The sequence below is a fragment of the Oncorhynchus clarkii genome, chromosome 30 (genome assembly GCF_045791955.1).
Source record: "Oncorhynchus clarkii lewisi isolate Uvic-CL-2024 chromosome 30, UVic_Ocla_1.0, whole genome shotgun sequence".
NCBI lineage: Eukaryota > Metazoa > Chordata > Actinopteri > Salmoniformes > Salmonidae > Oncorhynchus > Oncorhynchus clarkii.
Window position 1 is genome coordinate 26,889,030 of NC_092176.1, and position 19,961 is coordinate 26,908,990.

A 19,961-nucleotide genomic window follows, 5' to 3' on the forward strand; every position below is an offset into this window, starting at 1 on the left:
AATATGACATTTGAAATGTCTTTATTATTTTGGAACTTGTGTGAGTATAATATTAACTGTTCACTTTTAATTGTTTATTTCACTTTAGTTTATTATATATTTCACTTGCTTTGGCAATGTAAACATATGTTTCCCATGCCAATAAAGCCCCTTGATTTGAAACTGAATTGAGAGGACATGAAGGGAAGCAGACTGCTCTGCAGATGTGAATTGGGAGGTGGATGTGCTGTAGAGGGAGGGTCAGAGGGAGAGATAGTGAGTGGAAGGAAGAAAACAGTACATCCGATTTTCTGTAGTCTTTCTTCCTACAATCCTGGATGTCCTCGGTCTTGTACTCACTTTTTTCTTCTTCACATTTTCAAACAGTACATTTATATTTTCCAATGGGGCAATACAGTTGGGCAAGTTTTTTTTCTCACCTGATTAAATAATCAACATCCAATCACCTTCACTCGTGCGTGGACATTTAGAAACTAAACATGACAATTTGAAAAATAAGCCACTGGAGTTTTTTGAGTGAGAATAAAGATGACTTTCGAGTAGTAAGACATGGGGTCAATTAAGGAAGACATCCTCTTCCTCTTCTGCAAACCACTGGAAACCAGGACAACATGAGAGGACATTTTTAAAGTACTGGACAGCTTTGTGACATCAAATGGACTTTGGTGGTCAAGATGTGTTGGTATCTGTACTAAGGGCGCAAAAGCTATGACAGAGAGACATAGTGGCATGCAAGCAGTTGCTCCCGACACTACTTGGGTATACTGCAGCATCCACTGAGAGGCTCTTGCTGCCAAGGGAATGCCTGACAGCTTGAAAGACGTTTTGGACACTACAGTGAAAATGTTTAAAGCAAGGCCCCTGAACTCTCATATATTTTCTGCATTATGCAATGATATGGGCAGCGACCATGTAATGCTTTTACAACATACAGAAGTGCGCTGGTTATCAAGGGGCAAAGTATTGACATGTTTTTTAATTGAGAGGCGAGCTTAAAGTTTTCTTTACTGACCATCATTTTCACTTGTCTGACCGCTTGCCTGATGACGAGTTTCTCACACGACTGGCCTATCTGGGTGATGTTTTTCTCGCCTGAATGATCTGAATCTAGGATTCCAGGGACTCTCCGCAACTATATTCAATGTGCGAGACAAAATTGAGGCTGATTAAGAAGTTGAAGCTCTTTTCTGTCTGCATTAACAAGGACAACACACAGGTCTTTCCATCATTGTATGATTTTTTGTGTGCAAATGAACTCAAGCTTACGGACAATGTGTGCTCAATTACGCAGGTACTTTCCCTAAATGGATGACACAAACAACTGGATTCGTTATCCCTTTCATACCCTTCCTCCAGTCCACTTACAGATATCTGAACGAGAGAGCCTCATCGAAATTGCAACAAGCGTTCTGTGAAAATTGGATTTAATCAGAAGCCACTGCTAGATTTTTGGATAGGGAAATGATTTAAGACTGAGACTCTCTCCAATACAACCCAACATTGCAGAGTTATGTGCATCCTTTCAAGACCACCCTTCTCATAACCTGTGGTGAGTTATTCACAATTTTTGATGAACAAATAAGGTTTTATATGTAAAATGGCTAAATAAAGACATGTATTTATTTATTATTCTTATATTATTTGTGCCCTGGTCCAAGAAGAGCTCTTTGTCATTTCCCACCGGTCGGGTTGTGACAAAAACGGACACTCGTTCTTATGTTTAATAAATGTGTCATGTGTGGAAGGTTTACAAGGATGGCAAAGAACACCACTTGAGAGTGCGCTGACCCTGGTGCTAGAGGGGGTACGCAGCTGGAAGTTGAATGTTTGAAGGGGTACAGGACTATAACAAGTTTGGGAACCACTGATCTAACCGATCCAACTGTTTGCCTATTTGGTTTTCATCACAATTTCTTGACATTTTAGATGCATTATATAGGCTATGTGAGACTAAGTTGCAATACAAAGAAGAGTGCATGAAAATACCACTGTATTTCTGAACAATTCGGACGTTTCTTTAGTTTTGATTTGTTTCGGGGAATACGTTGGGATACTTCAGCTGTTCATACTTATTTTGAATGCGTAGGAACACATTTTACAGTACTAAATCAAATGTGATTTATTGGATATTGCCGAGACACGTGACATGTGTTTTCACATTCATTGGCGAGTTCGTATGAAATTAGATCCTTCTGTAGACATACGAAATAGTCCCCAAATGTCCATAACTTCGCATTATGTCAGTATTTTGATACGTTTGAATGCAAACGTTTTTGAATGTACTTTTACGTTTGTTAAACGTACATGCAATTATTTTGTTGGACATGTTTACGTTCAACAAGATTTTAGCCTTTATTCGATTCGCGGAAGGAATTTCGTGCCACGGCTACTGTGAGTGGTGCATTTCGCTAGGGACCTAGGCTAGCTTGCCAGCTGTAATATGTTGGCTAGCTTGCCAGCTGTAATATGTTAGCTAGCTGGAAAACGGTTTCGTTGTTGCTATCTAGTCATTTAGCTTATTATTATGGTCGCTGATCTGTTTCGCTGGGTAATATGTTTGTCGATTCAGTGAATGTATTGTTAAAGTTAGCTTGCCAAGAAACTCTGAGCTAACGTTAGCTAGCCATTTTGTAACGTAAATGTGAACTTGTATTTCGCTAACATCAGAGTCGGTTTATAAAGGTGTTAAATTGCTTTAACTTCGTTTTAATATGCACTTGTTGGATGTATAGCGTCAATAACTTGCAAGCTACAACGCCTGTTGCATAACCTTTCCTCGCTAGCACTTGTTTAAACTTTTGTGTGATCATCAGTCGTTGCCTGGTTTGTCAGCCTTTTTGCCTTTAATGAATGCATTATCGACCCAATTTGATCAACTGTTATTGACAACAGTTGAGTGATTTCTTGGTTTAGATGACAGACCCCACTTAAGGTGCTTCCAGTCCTTTCTGTTGAAGGTAGCTAACGTTAGGGTTCAGAGTTGAAAATGGACAACTTGACTCTACTGGAGGCCTCGTGTCTTTCTCCAATGAGCAACATCACATCACCCATGGATTTCACCCTGCTCACACCCTCCCAACTGGGTATCTCCACTCAAAGCTTCACGCCATCTTCTAAAGTCAAAGGTAATTCAGACAGAAGAAGTGAGTTGACTCTGTTGATATCATTCCACTGGGTCCACTGCTCTTTCCGACTTTACCCTGCAATTAACTCATTATTATAACCCTAAACACAAATGTATCTGGGCAATGTAGCTAGCTATATGTTCAATGTTCAGGACACAAGACAATTGTTTGTTTTTCTGAATCAAGAATGTCCCATTGAATGGTGCATGTATTGTCTTTCCCCAGAAAAATCTCGCCTAGCTCAGCTGAAGGTGAAGCGGAGGTCCAATGTTGGGGTACGGAGTTCACCAGAGACCAACTCCCTAATCCGCTACATTGCCCAACAAAGGATGAAAACTCCCCCCACAACACCACAGGTGAGATGAGTTTGCTCATTCATTCATACTCAAAGATTGTGCAATTAACTAACTAGTGCACTGCAGATAAAAGTTGCTCTAGGACTGTTTCTGTTCATCTGAGTTGGAACTATAATAATCTTAGTTACATTTATGACAAGCCTATAAGCTGTCTCTTGCTATACTGCATTTGTCATTGAAAATGAACCAATTGCATCACATAAAATTAAGCCATTTGTGTTCACCGTGCATTTCTTTTTTCTCTCTCTTCGTAGGATACCCAAGCCATCCCCTTCTTTCCCAGAGTCCCCTCTACTCTAAAGCAGAAGATGGCCATCTTCCAGAGCATTATGAATGTGGAGGAGAATGAAGATCACACGGGGGGATGCATCAAGACAAGAGATGTTCTGTCTGGTGGTCAGTCTGCTTCAATGTAAAAAGATAAATCAGTTATTAATCACATATTAATACGTGAACTGAAACTGGTGCTTTGTCTGAGTATACTATTTAAAAATTATCAGATTATGTTGGACTTTTCCCCAAAAAATGTTTAAAGGTGCTACACACATTATTTGTAAGATATTTTTTGCATTGTAATTTCAGAAAATGTTCATAATATACAGTATCTGGTGCTAATAGTGGAATTATAGTGTTCTACAGTATTACGCCAGTGTTGTGATTGGCTGTGATATTTGCCTATTGATTTTTCCAGAAGGAACAGAATTTGTTGTCGAACTGGGAAAGCTGTTTCGTAATTTCCTTCTTGCTAAAATCTACACTGTTCCCTCAATTTCAGTTTGTGGTACAATGATTCCCTACACTATTCACTGCTTGTTTTCTCAATCACCACACTGGTGGGTAAGTAATACTGTGAAACACTAGCATTCCACTATTAGCGGAATATGTATTATGGACGTTTCCTGAAATTACAATGCAACAACACAAATCCTATGTGTAGCACCTTTTAAAGTTTTAATATATACGTTATACTTCAGTGAGGGCATGGAGAAACCAGCATTTTTCTTGTGTTATGTTTTTGGAGCTCCTAAAAATGTCTCATCCAGAAACTACAGATTGTCCCTTTTAGTATATTCTTTAAGAGTTTTCTATTCTGGGCTATAGTTGTTGATGGGTGTTGTCTTAACTATTAGGTGGGTGGAGCTGTGATAGTGATGGGAAGGAGAACATGTCCCCAGTGAGCCAGCATCCCTCTCTGACTTCCCCACCCAGTAAGAGGTGCTGCACAGCACGCACTCTGGGGGAGTGTGTGGAGGAGATTAGGGAGGCCACCACTCCTGTCCTCAAACGCACTGCCACCATACTCAAGCAGCAACAGAACACGGAGGTAACCTCATCACACTGGCAAAACATTTCTGTCTGTTAAATGACTAATATAACTTGGCAAACCATTCAGTTGGTGTTGGTGTCTTTTTTTCAACTTTGTCGTGTGCATGTTGAGCAACTGGTAAGAAAAGTCTTTATAAACTAAATGAATTATTATGAACCATTATACTGTGACCACAATGTTCTGACAACCACTAACCCATCATGATCACCTCCTCAGGTTGCAGTTGTCCAGGACAAGGACCATCAGCCAGCTCTCAATGTAGAACCTGCTAGTGTGTCTCTGTCACCAGCCCTGGGTACTGCTGCTGTGTCCCAGGGCAAGCCACAGCCCTCTCCTATGATGCAGCAGCACTGCACTCCCACCAAGGAGGAGCAGGACCAGGTAAAATTTCATCTAGCCTCTTCCCCACACAAACACACACACACACACACACATACACACCAAATGTGTTCCAAATGGCACCCTATTCCTTATGTGGTGTCGACTGACCTGGTGTAAAAAAAAAAAAAAAAAATTACTTTGTTCCAGGGCAGGTCGAATGTAATGAACTATATAGGGTTCCATTTGGGACACAACACCGCAGCCTCCTTTCCTCTCATTGAAGCCCTCACAGTTCTGCAGCGAACACAACTGCTACTTTCACAACAGGTTCCTGCCTGGCTCTCAAACATTATCTTTGGTTCCCTCTCACCCCACAGGAGTGCTCTTTTGAACTGCACAGCCCCAGCCAACCTCTGGTTTTGCATTCAGGACGAGTCAGGACAACTCTGCGCCAGCTGTTCGCCATGCCATCTCTTTTGGAGATGAACCCCACTGGTAAATATGCTGCTCTCCTCTGTTGTTATAGAGGATCCTATCCTTTCATCTTTATCACGCTTTGAAGCCCAGTGCAAGTTAAGCATACTACAGACAATATTGACTAAGCAAAAACTGAGGCAAGAAAAGGCTTGTTTCTGAGAGCAGCAAAGGCTGTTGTGGGTCATGATTCATCACCCTCTAAAATTTTTCTGTATGGGAAGCAGTAGGTTGAATAAATCTGTTATGGTCAAGTGATGTTGATGAATAAACAATATTTATTTGTCCTTCAGATGAAGCTGATGGTGGCACTATGAAGAAGCAGGTGCGTTTCGGGATCCTGCTGCCCCCTGAACTCTTTGACAAGAACCTTCCCCCCAGCACCCCTCTACGGAAGGGGGGAACCCCGGTCCGCGCCCCAACATCTGCCGGGGGGTCCCAGCTGAGGTCACTGCTGAAGACCCCCTTAACCCTGGCCCGGCCGGACTTCAGCAGCTCCTCTCTAACTGGAGCCTCCCCACCCCTCACTATGGGACCCTGCTGTGGGGAACAGGAGAGCACCCATACTCAGGGAAAGGTACCTGTCAATCACCAACACAGTGATTGACCTGTCCCAAAATGATGAGGCCAGGGTCTTATTCATTAGGGACCAAACGGAAGCAGACGGTTACTGAAACAGGAAGGGACTACCTGAACTTCCAATAAGAAACACTTGTTTTCCTTTGCCAAACGTTTTGCTACAGTGTTCCCTAATGAGTACGACCAATCATTGAATTGTTCTAAATCAAATCAAATCAAATTTTATTTGTCACATACACATGGTTAGCAGATGTTAATGCGAGTGTAGCGAAATGCTTGTGCTTCTAGTTCCGACAATGCAGTAATAACAAGTAATCTAACTAACAATTCCAAAACTACTGTCTTGTACACAGTGTAAGGGGATAAAGAATATGTACATAAGGATATATGAATGAGTGATGGTACAGAGCAGCATAGGCAAGATACAGTAGATGGTATCGAGTACAGTATGTACAAATGAGATGAGTATGTAAACAAAGTGGCATAGTTTAAAGTGGCTAGTGATACATGTATTACATAAGGATACAGTCGATGATATAGAGTACAGTATATACGTATGCATATGAGATGAATAATGTAGGGTAAGTAACATTATATAAGGTAGCATTGTTTAAAGTGGCTAGTGATATATTTACATCATTTCCCATCAATTCCCATTATTAAAGTGGCTGGAGTTGAGTCAGTGTCAGTGTGTTGGCAGCAGCCACTCAGTGTTAGTGGTGGCTGTTTAACAGTCTGATGGCCTTGAGATAGAAGCTGTTTTTCAGTCTCTCGGTCCCAGCTTTGATGCACCTGTACTGACCTCGCCTTCTGGATGATAGCGGGGTGAACAGGCAGTGGCTCGGGTGGTTGATGTCCTTGATGATCTTTATGGCCTTCCTGTGACATCGGGTGGTGTAGGTGTCCTGGAGGGCAGGTAGTTTGCCCCCGGTGATGCGTTGTGCCTTCTTTCTGGTAATCCAGCATGTGGGTTAGTTATTGACCATGTAAATAATGCAGTAATTCTCTATGCCCTCAGATCCCTTTCCCTTCAATGGAAGAAGATGTTGACAGTTCATGGATGGACAATGCAGGTTGGTTGTTGAACAGTGATCATTGCTGAGAGGAAGCTGTTTCTAGTCAAGCTCTGTGTAAAACTTCACATTGTTGTCACTTGCTGTATGTATTTTCAGAGCTGGAGACTGGACCTCTGGATCTGACCTCAGCTTTTCAAGAGGAGGACTCTGTTTGTGAGGAAATGCCAGGTGAGATCTAGTTACTAGTATCTAGTTTAGACTGGTCGTGTGTCTCAAATGACACCCTATTTCCTAAATGGTGCGCTATATAGGGAATATGGTGCCATTTGGGACTTATGGTCAGAATTCAAATTTTATTCCACCCACCTTTCTCTCCCCTTATGTAACAGCACCTCTCCTCAGCCTCAAGTCATTGGTTTAGTGTTTACAGGGGTGTCAGTGAGGTCAAATGAGAGGCTAAAGCGGAGGTGTGTTTGCTTTAGATGCTGCCCCAGTGCCTGACCCTGCCCTGGAGCCAGAACCAGCCGCCACAGCCTGCTCTCGCAGCAGAAAGAGAAAGGTCTGGTAATGCACCACTCATTCACTGAACAGGATATCCTCATTCCTTCCACTTCCACACCAATTAGATAATATTGGTCCAGAGATAATATTATTACTATCTTAATCTGATGATCTAGGGTTAATCTCAATGGAAGAGCTTGTGAGTGTATCCAAATAGATCCTATCCTAATGCCACCTCTAACTGTATATCTCTTCATATCTCTCTTATCTATCTCTGTTTTTTCAGCAACCAGAGGAGAAGAGTGAGCCTGTGAAGAAGAGATCGTCTCGTACGGCTGCCAAGTCTGCCTGTGGGAGGATGAAGGTCGGTCTGGGCTCTGCTCATCACTCATAAGTCTCGCTACAGAGACGTATAATATTACACACTGTGGCTGTGGGTAGTACAGTGAGCTAAGCCTCGGGGGGGTATTACATACACAAAGCTACTTGCCTCGTTGTAAGCCACGGTCAATCTGCCTTTCTCATGCTCAAGGAATTTAGGTGGTTGCTTTATTAAAATTTCTGCAGGAATTAAACTTAATTTAGAAGGTGGTGGTGTTTGGAGTACTTGTGGTATTTATTTTAGTTTTGGAAAGGAAGGGAATGAGCATTTGAGGGGCCAAAGAAGAAACTACTGGGATTGTTATAATAATATATACAGTCCATTCTGAATGTTTTCAGACCCTTTGACTTTTTCAACATTTCGTTACGTTGCAGCCTTATTCTAAAATAGATTAAATCATCTACACACAATACCGAATAAAGACAAAGCAAAAACAGGTTTTTATTATGTATTACAAAAAAACAGATCACATTTACATAAGTATTGAGACCCTTTACTCAGTACTTTGTTGAAGCATCTTTTGGCAGTGATTACACCATTGAGTTTACTTGGGTATGAAGCTACAAGCTTGGCACACCTGTATTTGGGGAGTTTCTCCCATTCTTGTCTGCAGATCCTCTCAAGCTCTGTCGGGTTGGATGGGGAGCGTCGCTGCACAGTTATTTTCAGGTCTCTCCAGAGATGTTTGATCAGGTTTAAGGCTGGGCTCTGGCTGGGCCACTCAAGGACATTGAGACTTGCCCCAAAGCTAATCCTGCGTTGTCTTGGCTGTGTGCTTAGGGTCGTTGTCCTGTTGGAAGGTTAACCTTTGCCCCAGTCAGAACCTGCTCCAGAGTGCTCAGGACTTCATCAAGGATCTCTCTATACTTTGCTCCGTTCATCTTTCCCCAATCCTGACTAGTCTCCAAGTCCCTGCCACTGAAAAACATTCCCACAGCATGATGCTGCCACCACCATGCTTTACCATAGGGATGGTGCCAGGTTTCCTCCAGACTTTACTCTTGGCATTTAAGCCAGAGAGTTCAATCTTGGTTTCATCAGACCAGAGAATCTTGCTTCTTTAGGTGCCTTTTGGCGGACTGTCGCGTGCCTTTTACTGAGGAGTGGCTTCAGTCTGTCCACACTACCATAAAGGCCTGAATGGAGAAGTGCTGCAGAGATGGTTGTCCTTCTGGTAGGGCTGACCCCAATTAGTCGATTGGCTGTTGGTCGAACGAGATTTTTTTTAGTCGAGCAGTAACATTTGCACCCATCTCAGTGAACTAATCTATTGCGGAGGCCTAGACTAAAAGCCAATTTATGCTCGATACGAAAATGTGGTCGGAGGCTCCATATGGAGGATGTGACGAAATTGCAGAGCATGCAGAGGCTAAATCCAGCTCTGTACCCATCACTATGTGCCTCCCAAATGTTGTAACAATGCGGAGGGCTTTGTAAAGCTCCGCATTGACATGATTGGTTGACGGTAGGTGGGGGTGGTACATCCTGTATAAATACAAACTCACTTCCTTGACAACAGCTCTGTGAAGCGCAAGAAGTATGAATGGCTTGACTTCTGCTGAGGTCGTATCACCGTAAATGCTGCATGGCCAATGCAGACGTGCATCTGGGAGCCTGGTCAATCCCACAATGCCACTGCTCTCCAGAATGCGCTCTCTTGCCAATTTGTGCATATTCCTTGTTTTACAGCTTCATTGTGTGAATTGTTTGCATTTGATTGTTAGTGTATATCAATTCCCCATTACATGCAGTATCGGTCAAAATTTTGGACACACCTACCCATTCAAGAGTGTTTCTTTATTTGTACTATTTTCTACATTGTAGAATAATTAGTGAAGACATCAAAACCATGAAATAACACATGGAATCATGTAGTAACCCAAAAAGTGTTATATTTGAGATTCTTCAAAGTAGCCACCCTTTGCCTTGATGACAGCGTTGCACAGTCTTGGTATTCTCTCAACCAGCTTCACCTGAAATGCTTTTCCAACAGTCTTGAAGGAGTTCCCACATATGCTGAGCACTTGTTGGCTGCTTTTTCCTTCACTCTGCGGTCCAACTCATCCCAAACCATCTCAATTGGGTTGAGGTCGGGTGCTTGTGCACTCCATCACTCTCCTTCTTGGTCAAATACACCTGCACGTGCTTCTACACCTGCATTGCTTGCTGTTTGGGGTTTTAGGCTGGGTTTCTGTACAGCACTTTGAGATATCAGCTGATGTAAGACGGGCTATATAAATACATTTGATTTGAAATAGCCCTTACATAACCTGGAGCTGTGTTGGGTCATTGTCCTGTTATAGTCTCACTAAACGCAACACCAGATGGGATGGCTTATCGCTGCAGAATTCTGTGGTAGCCATGCTGGTTAAGTGTGCCTTGAATTCTAAATAAATCAGTATCATCACCACCTCCATGCTTCACGGTGGGAACCACACATGCAGAGATCATCTGTTCACTTACTCTGCGTCTCGCTAAGACTCGGCGGTTGGAACCCAAAATCTCATTTGGACTCGTCAGACCAAAGGACAGATTTCCACCGGTCTAATGTCCATTGCTCGTGTTTCTTGGTACTGTATATCACCAGTACATTTACCGTTAATTCCTATCATTTCTAATCTACAATGTTTATGGTTATTTATTTTAATGCATTCAATATTATTATTTCAGTCTTCCTGTTTTCATTGTCGGAGTAGACACGTTGTTTGCAGAGTGCACAACCTATGCTACACTTGTGAGAAGCAAGTTTTGGTTTATTTCATTCCATTTACTAGTTCTGTCAATTTAGTCATTGTCTTTTGTTTGGAGCTCTCCTGTCAATGTTGAGTAAGGACGTGCACGTATAGAGGTAGGCCTATAGTTTACCCCGCCTGCGTGCAAATGTAGGTAGAAAAATGTGCCCATTTGGGGATCTGATAGTATTTCTGATTGGCTTAATGCATCACTACTAATAACCTGTTTTCTTCACCTCAAACAGCAAGCAAACAAAGTCTGTTTTTACATCCATTCACTTTCCAGTTCTCTCCCTTTCAATAACCACTTGGTGTGAAAGGGGAAAATGTAAATCTCTGATCCAGTGGAAACGTCATAAAATAGGCTTCTTATCAGTACTTGACTTGGACTGAAATAGGTTCCGGTACTTATTTTGGCTGCGGGTACTGTTTATATTTAGGTGCAGGAGCTCCACAATTCTTTTGAGCTAATATTTTATAAAAGGAACAGGAGCTCAAGCAGTAGAACATTTGAGGTGCCGGTACTCAGTGAGCTACTGCCTAAGTCGAGCACTGCTTCTTATCCCTTGCGCAAATAGCCTAAAGCTGTGTCTGTCCAGAGCTTACTGGCATGGGAAAATGAGGGCCGAGAATATTTTCTACAATGTTGCAAGTTCGCTAGGCAAGCTTTGGGCCTGACCCAAGTTAATAGTTGATACAATGTTTCAAGTTCGTTGCAGATGTGTAGCCAATGTGATTTATTGGATATTTATTTTTAATCTGGATATTTTCTACCTGCAGGCTGCAATGTTATTTGTTGGCTTAATGTAGGCAGTTCTTACATAGATGGCAATAGAAGTTACTTTTTAGGTTTATCATTTAAATTTATTTGGATAGAATTGTTATTAACCACATGACAAGGATTTTGAGATATAAAGGCATTATTATAAATTAAATGAAACTTTTACAAATGTGCATATGTAACATAACTGGCAGGCAGATCGGTAGCCTATTACCGGCAACTTCAGGAGAGTAATGGCAGAACCTGCGAAAGCCAGCAGGAGCGGGAGGAGAGTAGTTGGGTTATCTTGCTCTGGCGCCCTATTGAGGCATCAGACAAGCTCAATGCACATAGTTGATTTTATTACAACACAGGTTCTTGGTCACCTCCCTAAGCAAGGCCCTTCTCCCTGCATTGCTCAGTTTGACCGGGCGGCCAGCTCTAGGAAGAAGAGTCTTGGTGGTTCCAAACTTCTTCCATTTAAGAATAATGCAGGCCACTGTGTTCTTGGGGACCTTCAATGCAGCAGACATTTTTGGTCCCCTTCCTCAGATCTGTGCCTCGACACAATCCTGTCTCGGATCTCTACGGACTGTCAACTGTGGGAACTTATATAGACAGATGTGTGCCTTTTCAAATCATGTCCAATCAATTGAATTTACCACAGGTGGATTCCAAGTTGTAGAAACATCAAGGATGATCAATTGAAACAGGATGCACCTGAGCTCAATTTGAGTCTCATAGCAAAGGGTCTGAAAATGTATGTAAATAAGGTATTTTTGTATAAAAAAAATAAACATTTGCTAAAATGTCTATAAACCTGTTTTCACTTTGTCATTATGGGGTATTGTGTGTAGATTGATAAGGAAAACATTTTATTTAATCCATTTTAGAATAAATAAGGCTGTAATGTAACAAAATGTGGAATAAGTCAAGGGGCCTGAATACTTTCCGAATGCACTGTAGTATATGCCAGTTAACATAAGCTTTTATACAAAGTGACTTAGTCATGTTGGCATACAATTTACGTATGGGTGGTTCTGGGAATGGAACCCACTACCCTGACGTTACAAGTGCTGTGCTCTACCAACTGAGCTAATAACTGCATTCCTCAGAGGTGACAGTAAAACAATGAATAAACAAAACATAAACAAGGAGTGATGTAAGAATGGGGCAAACCAGCTTGGGTGTTCACTGTGTTTGTGTTTCTCTAGAACTCAGCAAAGCATTGCTTTGGGAAGAAGGCGGTGGACCGTTCTCTGTATGGGAAGAGAGACTATGCATCCAAGAACCCTACCCTCAGTCCCATCACGGAGATCCTGTCCTCCCTTAGCCACTCTCCTCAACACCCCCACAACTGCAAACCCACAGGTAAGCACACAGCTGTTAGGCTCTGTTCGAATACCCAGGAAGAATCATTCCTTCCATGAACTAATTATTGATCTAACATGTTTGGTGAGAGCCAGGCTTCCACTGTATACATCAAGGAAGTATTCGAACAGGCCTTGGACTACAATCACTTATGAAGACACTTTAGATCAAGGGTCGGCAACCGTCCCGCAGGCGATTTGAATTTTTTAGGGTCCCCCCCAAGTTTTTGGTAAAAATGTTTGATTAATTGTTGGCCTAAAAATACTAAAATCACCATTAAAAAAATCTGCTCCCACCTATTCCCACAAATAGAGATTTGTAGAAAAGTATTCAGAAAGTATTCAGACCCCTTCCCTTTGTCCACATTATGTTAGCCTTATTCTTAAATTCATAACATTGTTTTCCTCAACCTACACACAATACCCCATAATGACAAAGCGAAAACAGGTTTTCAAAATGTGTGTATTGTGTTAAACATTTCATTACAGAAATACCTTTTTTTCATAAGTATTCAGACCTTCTGCTATAAGACAAAAAATTGAGCTCAGGTGCATTCTGTTTCCATTCATCATCCTTGAGATGTTTCTACAACTTGATTGTAGTCCACCTGTGGTAAATTCATTTGATTGGACATGATTTGGAAAGGCACACACCTGTCTATATAAAGGTCCCACAGTTGACAGTGCATATCAGAGAAAAAACCAAGCCATGAGGTTGAAGAAATTGTCCCTAGAGCACTGAGACACGAATCTGTTGGAGGAGATCTCGTGAAGTGTAGCAAAAATTGTCTATCATTGAAGGTCCCAAAGAACACAGTGGCTTCCATCATTCTTAAATGGTAGAAGAACCCGAGGGTCACTCTGCCAGAGTTCCTCTGTGGAGATGGTTGTCCTTCTGGAAGGTTCTCACATCTCTGCAGCACTCCACCAATCAGGCCTTTATGGTAGAGTTGCCAGATGGAAGCCACTCCTCAGTAAAAGGCATGTGACAGACTTTTTGGAGTTTGCCAAAAGGCACCTAAAGGACTGACCATGAGAAACAAGATTCTCTGGTCTGGTGAAACCAAGATTGAACTCATTGGCCTGATTGCTAAGCTTCATTTCTGGTGGAAACCTGGCACCATCCTTAGTGCTGTGGGTATGTTTTTCAGTGGCAGGGACTGGGAGTCTAGTCAGGATTGAGGGAAAGCTGAAAGTAGCAAAGTACAGAGCTCCTTGATGAAAACCTTCTCCAGAATGCTCAGGACCTCAGACTGGGGCGACGGTTCACCTTCCAACAGGACAATGACCCCAAGCACACACCTAAGACAATGAAGGAGTGGCTTTGGGACAGGTCTCCAGGTGTTATTTTCACATTTCTTTTTGGGCTTAATTGTGGTCAATTTGCAGTGTAAAGTGTTATAATTATTTTCTGGCCCCCTGACCAGCTGCAGTTGAATCTAGTTACCTACACCTGACTTAGATACACCACTCAAGTCAAGGCACATTCAACTACTCTCACTGACTCAGACACTTGAGATACAATACTAAGTTCAGTCAATAGAAATGCTACTACTGTGTATTGTATATGCATTCTCATAGGCCGTTCACTCTGACTAGGTGCATGTCCAGATACAGTCTGTATTGGTAGCTAGTAGCCCTAGACAGTACATTTTCTATTTTAGTCATTTAGTACATGCTTTTGTCCAGTGCAACTTACAGGAGCAATTAGGCTTGTGTCTTGCTCAAGGAAGGGCACATCGACAGATTTTTTACCTCGTCAGCTCAGGGAATCAAACCAATGACCTTTTGGTTACTGGCCCAACGCTCTTAACCGCTAGCCTACCTGCCGCCCTTTTTTAACATTTTGCCTGTTCTGGGAACGTACATTTTTCAGGTTGCAGGGAGGTTCTGAGAACATTTTACTGTGGTTCCCCAAAAGTTTTCCTGGTAGGTTTTATTAATCTTCTGAGGACGGAAATTATAAGTTATTTTAGGTATTTAATTAACGTTCTGAGAACATGTTTCATGTTCAGTAGTAACCCATGTTGTGTGTCCTCCCGCCACAGCCAAAGAAGACTCCATCCTATTAGAAGATGACTTTAACAGTGACCCCGTCACCGCAGTGGTCACAGCTGCAGCCCTGTGGTCAAGCTGCTTCTGCCCCCCGGTCAGTGAGGACTCACCAGAAGACACCACCTCAGCTGCAGAGCCCTCTGATGGGCCTTCAGTAGACTGCCAGAGCCCTGTAGGCTCCACCACCACAGACAGCTCTGGGACTGGAAGAGCAGCACAGATCTGGAGAAGATGGTCAGGTCCAACAAAGACCTCCAGAACCAAAAGGCAGAGTGTTATTAGAGTAGGTAGAGGGAAGGGCAGGAAGGTCAGTGTTCCTGTTGATAACTGGCTGAGTGAAGAGACCGAGGAGCAGGTAGAGAACTTTGATACAGAACAAGACCCAACAGAAACAATCCAGCCAGAGGTTTTAGTGTCCAGCCCAGCCAAGCACACAGTACCTGGTAACAGAGAGGGTGAACCTAATACACACTGTACCTCAGACCCTGTAGATACAGATCAATGCACTGGCACACTTCCAGATGCAGGTAGGAGTGGGGATAGTCCAGCTAGAGCAGACACTGATACTACTACACCCTGCCCTCCTCCAGATGAGGTTAGCACCATAGTGGCTCCCTCAGAGCAGAAGGCAGTGAGCCATGTAGAACAGAGTCCAAACAAAGGCGGGCAGAGAGGAGCAGCTCAGGGCCCAGGCCGCTCCAGAGGTAGAAGGAGCTCTATATACGCCAGCTCAGTCATAGAGGAGGAGCAGGCTTCCCAGCCAAATGGGCCACAGGCAGTGGAGAATGATAACCACGGGTCAGGAATGGAGCTGGGTAACGTTATAGAACAGGCCTCCACCTCCTACCCAGAATCCCTCCTTCCCCCCTGGGCACAGGAGGAGTTCAACATTGATGATGTGCTAAGGCCTCTCCCCTGCAGGGGGCATCAGTCTGTCCGCCGCAGCCTGAGGAACCAGAGCAGCACCCTGGAGGCCTCTGGCCTGGCCTGGCTACCCCACACCTCTCCGGACTCCATTAGTGCTGTCTGCAGGAAGACCAGGCGCAGACGCAGCTCCATCCAGGCTCTACTACACCCTCCCTTGGAAGAAGTGAATCACACTGACCTATGAGCCACTCCGATGCTAGCCTGTACACTACCTGTACACTACCTGTGAATGAAATGGCACCCTATTCACTACGAAGGTCCTTATTTTTTTTTTTACTAGGGTTGGCCATTTCCACCTGCTTTTGATAGCTATTGGTTGTTGTGAGTTTTATAAAGCACTGTTTTTGTTTTTAGTAATTAAGTAGTATAAATAGAACAAGATCTACCTTTTAATGTGATTTAACAGTTTGGCATGGGAGTAGGAGATGTACAGACAGTGCATAATTTTACTCTTTGAATGTGTACCTGCTGTATTCATTAAATAAAATGGGGCTCTTCCAAACTATTAATTGTCTGAACATTATACAGGCCTCTCTTGAAATGTCTAAAAAGATGAATTATAAAATTATACACTGACGGTCAAAAGTTATGGAACAGCCACTCATTCAAGGTTTTTTAAAAACTGTTCTATGTTGTAGAAAAATAGTGAAGACATCAAATCTATGAACCAATACATGGAATCATGTAGTAACCAGAAAAGTGTTGGACTGTTATTTCCCTTTGCTTATTTGAGCTGTTCTTTCCATAATATGAACTTGGTCTTTTACCAAATGGGGTTATCTTCTGTATACCACCCCTACCTAATCACAACACAACTGATAAGCTCAAATGCATTAAGAAGGAATGAAATTCCACAAATTCACTTTTAACAAGGCACACCTGTTAATTGAAATGCATTCCAGGTGACTACCTCGTGAAGCTTGGGGCAGCAGGTAGCCTAGTGGTTAGAGCGTTGGACTAGTAACCCGAAAGCTTGCATGATCGAATCCCCGAGCTGACAAGGTAAAAATCTGTCATTCTGCCCCTGAACAAGGCAGTTAACCCACTGTTCCTAGGCCGTCATTGAAAATAAGAATTTGTTCTTAACTGACTTGCCTAGTTAAATAAAATCATAAAGCTTGTTGAGGGAGTGCAAAGCTGTCATCAAGGCAAAGGGTGGCTATATTTTGTTTTTTTTAACACTTTTGGTTAATACATAATTCCATGTGTTATTTCATAGTTTTGATGTCTTCACTATTATTCTACAATGTAGGAAATAGTACAAATAAAGAAACCCTTGAGGTGTTCTAAAACTTGACTGGTAGTGTATATTTTTTAAATTCTAAACAATTAAAGTTACTGCTATAGTTATTTCCTACAATATATTAGACTGCAGTGATCTGTAGCTGGTTTCCCGAACCAAGCTAGTCAATATACACACAATTATCTACTGACCAACCAATCAATACTAACTCAACTGGTAATCATAGTGAATATTAAATGTCAAGATTAAAAACCATTGTATTTAGTCTTACTGGTATTCATTACCCCTTTGGACCGGATGTATTTTTCCTCATCTCTAATTTGGCTGTTAGAGAGAGCCTAAACTGAATCGTGCTTTTTCACCCTAATATTTATAGTTATGAAATGGATGTTTTAGCTAATGGAAAGGAAAACATTCGGCTCTACATATTGATATGGTAAATACAGAAATAAATAAAATAGCAGGCGACTAATGTATGCGATTACAAAATGGTCTTTGCAGGGGTCATATACACTATATACAAAAGTATGTGGACAAAAGTAGTGGATTCAGTTTCAGCCACCTGTTGCTGACAGATGTATACATTTGAGCACACAGCAATGCAATCTCCATAGACAAACATTACCAGTAGGATAGCCTTACTAAAGAGCTTAGTGACTTTTAACATGCCATTGTCATAGGATCAATCTATCAAATGTATTTATAAAGCTCTTTTTACATCAGCCAATGTCACAAAGTGCTATACAGAAACCCAGCCTAACAGCCCAATCAGCAAGCAATGCAGATGTAGAAGCACGGTGGCTAGGAAATACTCCCAAGAAAGGCAGGATCCTAGGAAGAAACCTAGAGCGGAATCAGACTCTGACGGGTGGCCAGTCCTCTTCCGGCTGTGCCGGGTGGAGATTGTAACGGTACATGGCCAAGATGTTCAAACAGTCATAGATGACCAGCAGGGTCAAATAATAATAATCACAGTGGTTGAAGTGGGTGCAACAGGTCAACACCTCAGGAGTAAATCTCAGTTGGCTCATAGCCGATCATTCAGAGTCAGAGACACAAACTATTGCAGCATAAATACTGGAGGCTGAGACAGGAGGGGTCTCCTATGTGCCACCTTTCCAACAAGTCACTTTGCCAAATTTCTGCCCTGCTAGAGCTGCCCCAATCAACTGTAAGTGCTGTTATTGTTAAGTGGAACCGTCTAGGAGCAACAACGGCTCAGCCGCGAAGTGGTAGGCCACACAAGCTCACAGAACGGGACCGCCGAGTGCTAAAGCGTGAAGCACGTAAAAATCGTCTGTTCTCAGTTCCTGTTCTCAGTTCCACTCACTACCTAGTTCCAAACTTCCTCTGGAAACAACATCAGCAAAATAATTGTTTGTTGGAAGCTTCATGAAATGGGTTTCCATGGCGGAGCAGCCGCACACAAGCCTAAGATTACCATGCGCAATGCCAAGCATCGGCTGGAGTGGTGTAAAGCTCGCTGCCATTGGACTCTGGAGCAGTGAAAACGTGTTCTCTGGAGGGATGAATCACGCTTCACCATCTGGCAGTCTGACGGACGAATCTGAGTTTGACGGATGCCAGGAGAACACTACCTGCCCCAATGCATTGTGCCAACTGTAACGTTTGGTGGAGGAGGAATAATGGCCTGGGGCTGTTTTTCGTGGTTCGGGCTAGGCCCCTTAGTTCCAGTGAAGGGAAATCTTAACTCTACAGCATGACATTCTAGACGATTCTGTGCTTCCAACTTTGTGGCAACAGTTTGGGGAAGGCCCTTTCCGGTTTCAGCATGACAACTCTCCCGTGCACAAAGTGAGGTCCATACAGAAATGGTTTGTCGAGATCGGTGTGGAAGAACTTAACTGGCCTGCACAGAGCCATGACCTCCTCAACTCCATCGAATATGCCATGCCTCCGTGCCCAACCTCACTAATGCTCTTGTGGCTGAATGGAAGCAAGTCCCCGCAGCAATGCTCCAACATCTAGTGGAAAGCCTTCCCAGAAGGGTGGAGGTGTGTTTTAGCAGCAAACTCCATATTGATTTTGGAATGAGATGTTCGACAAGCAGGTGTCCACATGCTTCTGGTCATGTATTGTATTTGAATTGGACAGTTCATTCTGTATGTTGATAGTTGGCCAGTAGAGGTCACTCTACCCTCATCTAAATCCCAAAAACAAGTGCAGTGACAAGAAAATACCTAACTACAGAAATGTAGATTGAATATTGGTCTCCTATGTTCATGATAAAACATTTGGAGAAATCCATATTTTCATAGGTAGGTGAGGTGACCATATAATTATGTAGAGGGATGTAACTGGCTACATCTAGAGCCATATACAGTCCTGGAAAAAGTAAGTACGCCCTTTCGAAAGTGGTCTTTTTTTGGGGGGGTTACATATTTGGACATTCCAACCACATTCAATGATGAAGGTAACCCAATTTAACAAATTACACACAAAAACATTTGCTTTGAAAATGTTATACAATTAAAATAAACACAAATGCAATTTCCTTATGCAGAAAAAAAAAGTACATTGTTCCACTGTCCGATGGATCATCTACAAATGGAGAAAATTCCAGACCACTGGCATTCTACTTAGGACAGGTCGTCCCACCACATTCAGCCCAAGAGCTGACCGAAAGATGCTCATAGAAGTCTCTAATGAACCCCAGGGTAACATCAAGGGATCTACAGGCCTCTCTAGACACAATCAATATCGAAGTGCATGAGTCAACTGTCAGAAAGAGACTGCACAAACTTGGCCTAATGGGAGGTCAGGAAGAAGCCT

At 42.6% G+C, this 19,961-nt stretch overlaps 1 protein-coding gene across 3 annotated transcripts; it reads left to right on the top strand.

Moving 5' to 3' along the window:
• Positions 1 to 2,185: 2,185 nt before the first annotated feature.
• Positions 2,186 to 16,430, top strand: LOC139389374 (cell division cycle-associated protein 2-like). Of its 3 annotated transcripts, none has more exons than XM_071136090.1 (13): positions 2,186 to 3,125; positions 3,351 to 3,481; positions 3,736 to 3,893; positions 4,612 to 4,805; positions 5,025 to 5,189; positions 5,507 to 5,624; positions 5,897 to 6,180; positions 7,201 to 7,255; positions 7,355 to 7,426; positions 7,681 to 7,757; positions 7,986 to 8,063; positions 12,788 to 12,944; positions 14,992 to 16,430. In XM_071136090.1, exons 3-13 carry the CDS (start codon positions 3,815 to 3,817, stop codon positions 16,107 to 16,109), a joined length of 2,397 nt encoding a protein of 798 aa, XP_070992191.1. In that variant the 5' UTR covers positions 2,186 to 3,125; positions 3,351 to 3,481; positions 3,736 to 3,814; the 3' UTR covers positions 16,110 to 16,430. The 3 variants fall into 3 exon arrangements, with proteins under 3 accessions (XP_070992191.1, XP_070992190.1, XP_070992193.1); XM_071136089.1 differs by having other exon boundaries at positions 2,206 to 3,125; positions 3,736 to 3,877; XM_071136092.1 differs by lacking the exons at positions 2,186 to 3,125; positions 3,351 to 3,481; positions 3,736 to 3,893 and having other exon boundaries at positions 4,776 to 4,925.
• Positions 16,431 to 19,961: the final 3,531 nt, after the last annotated feature.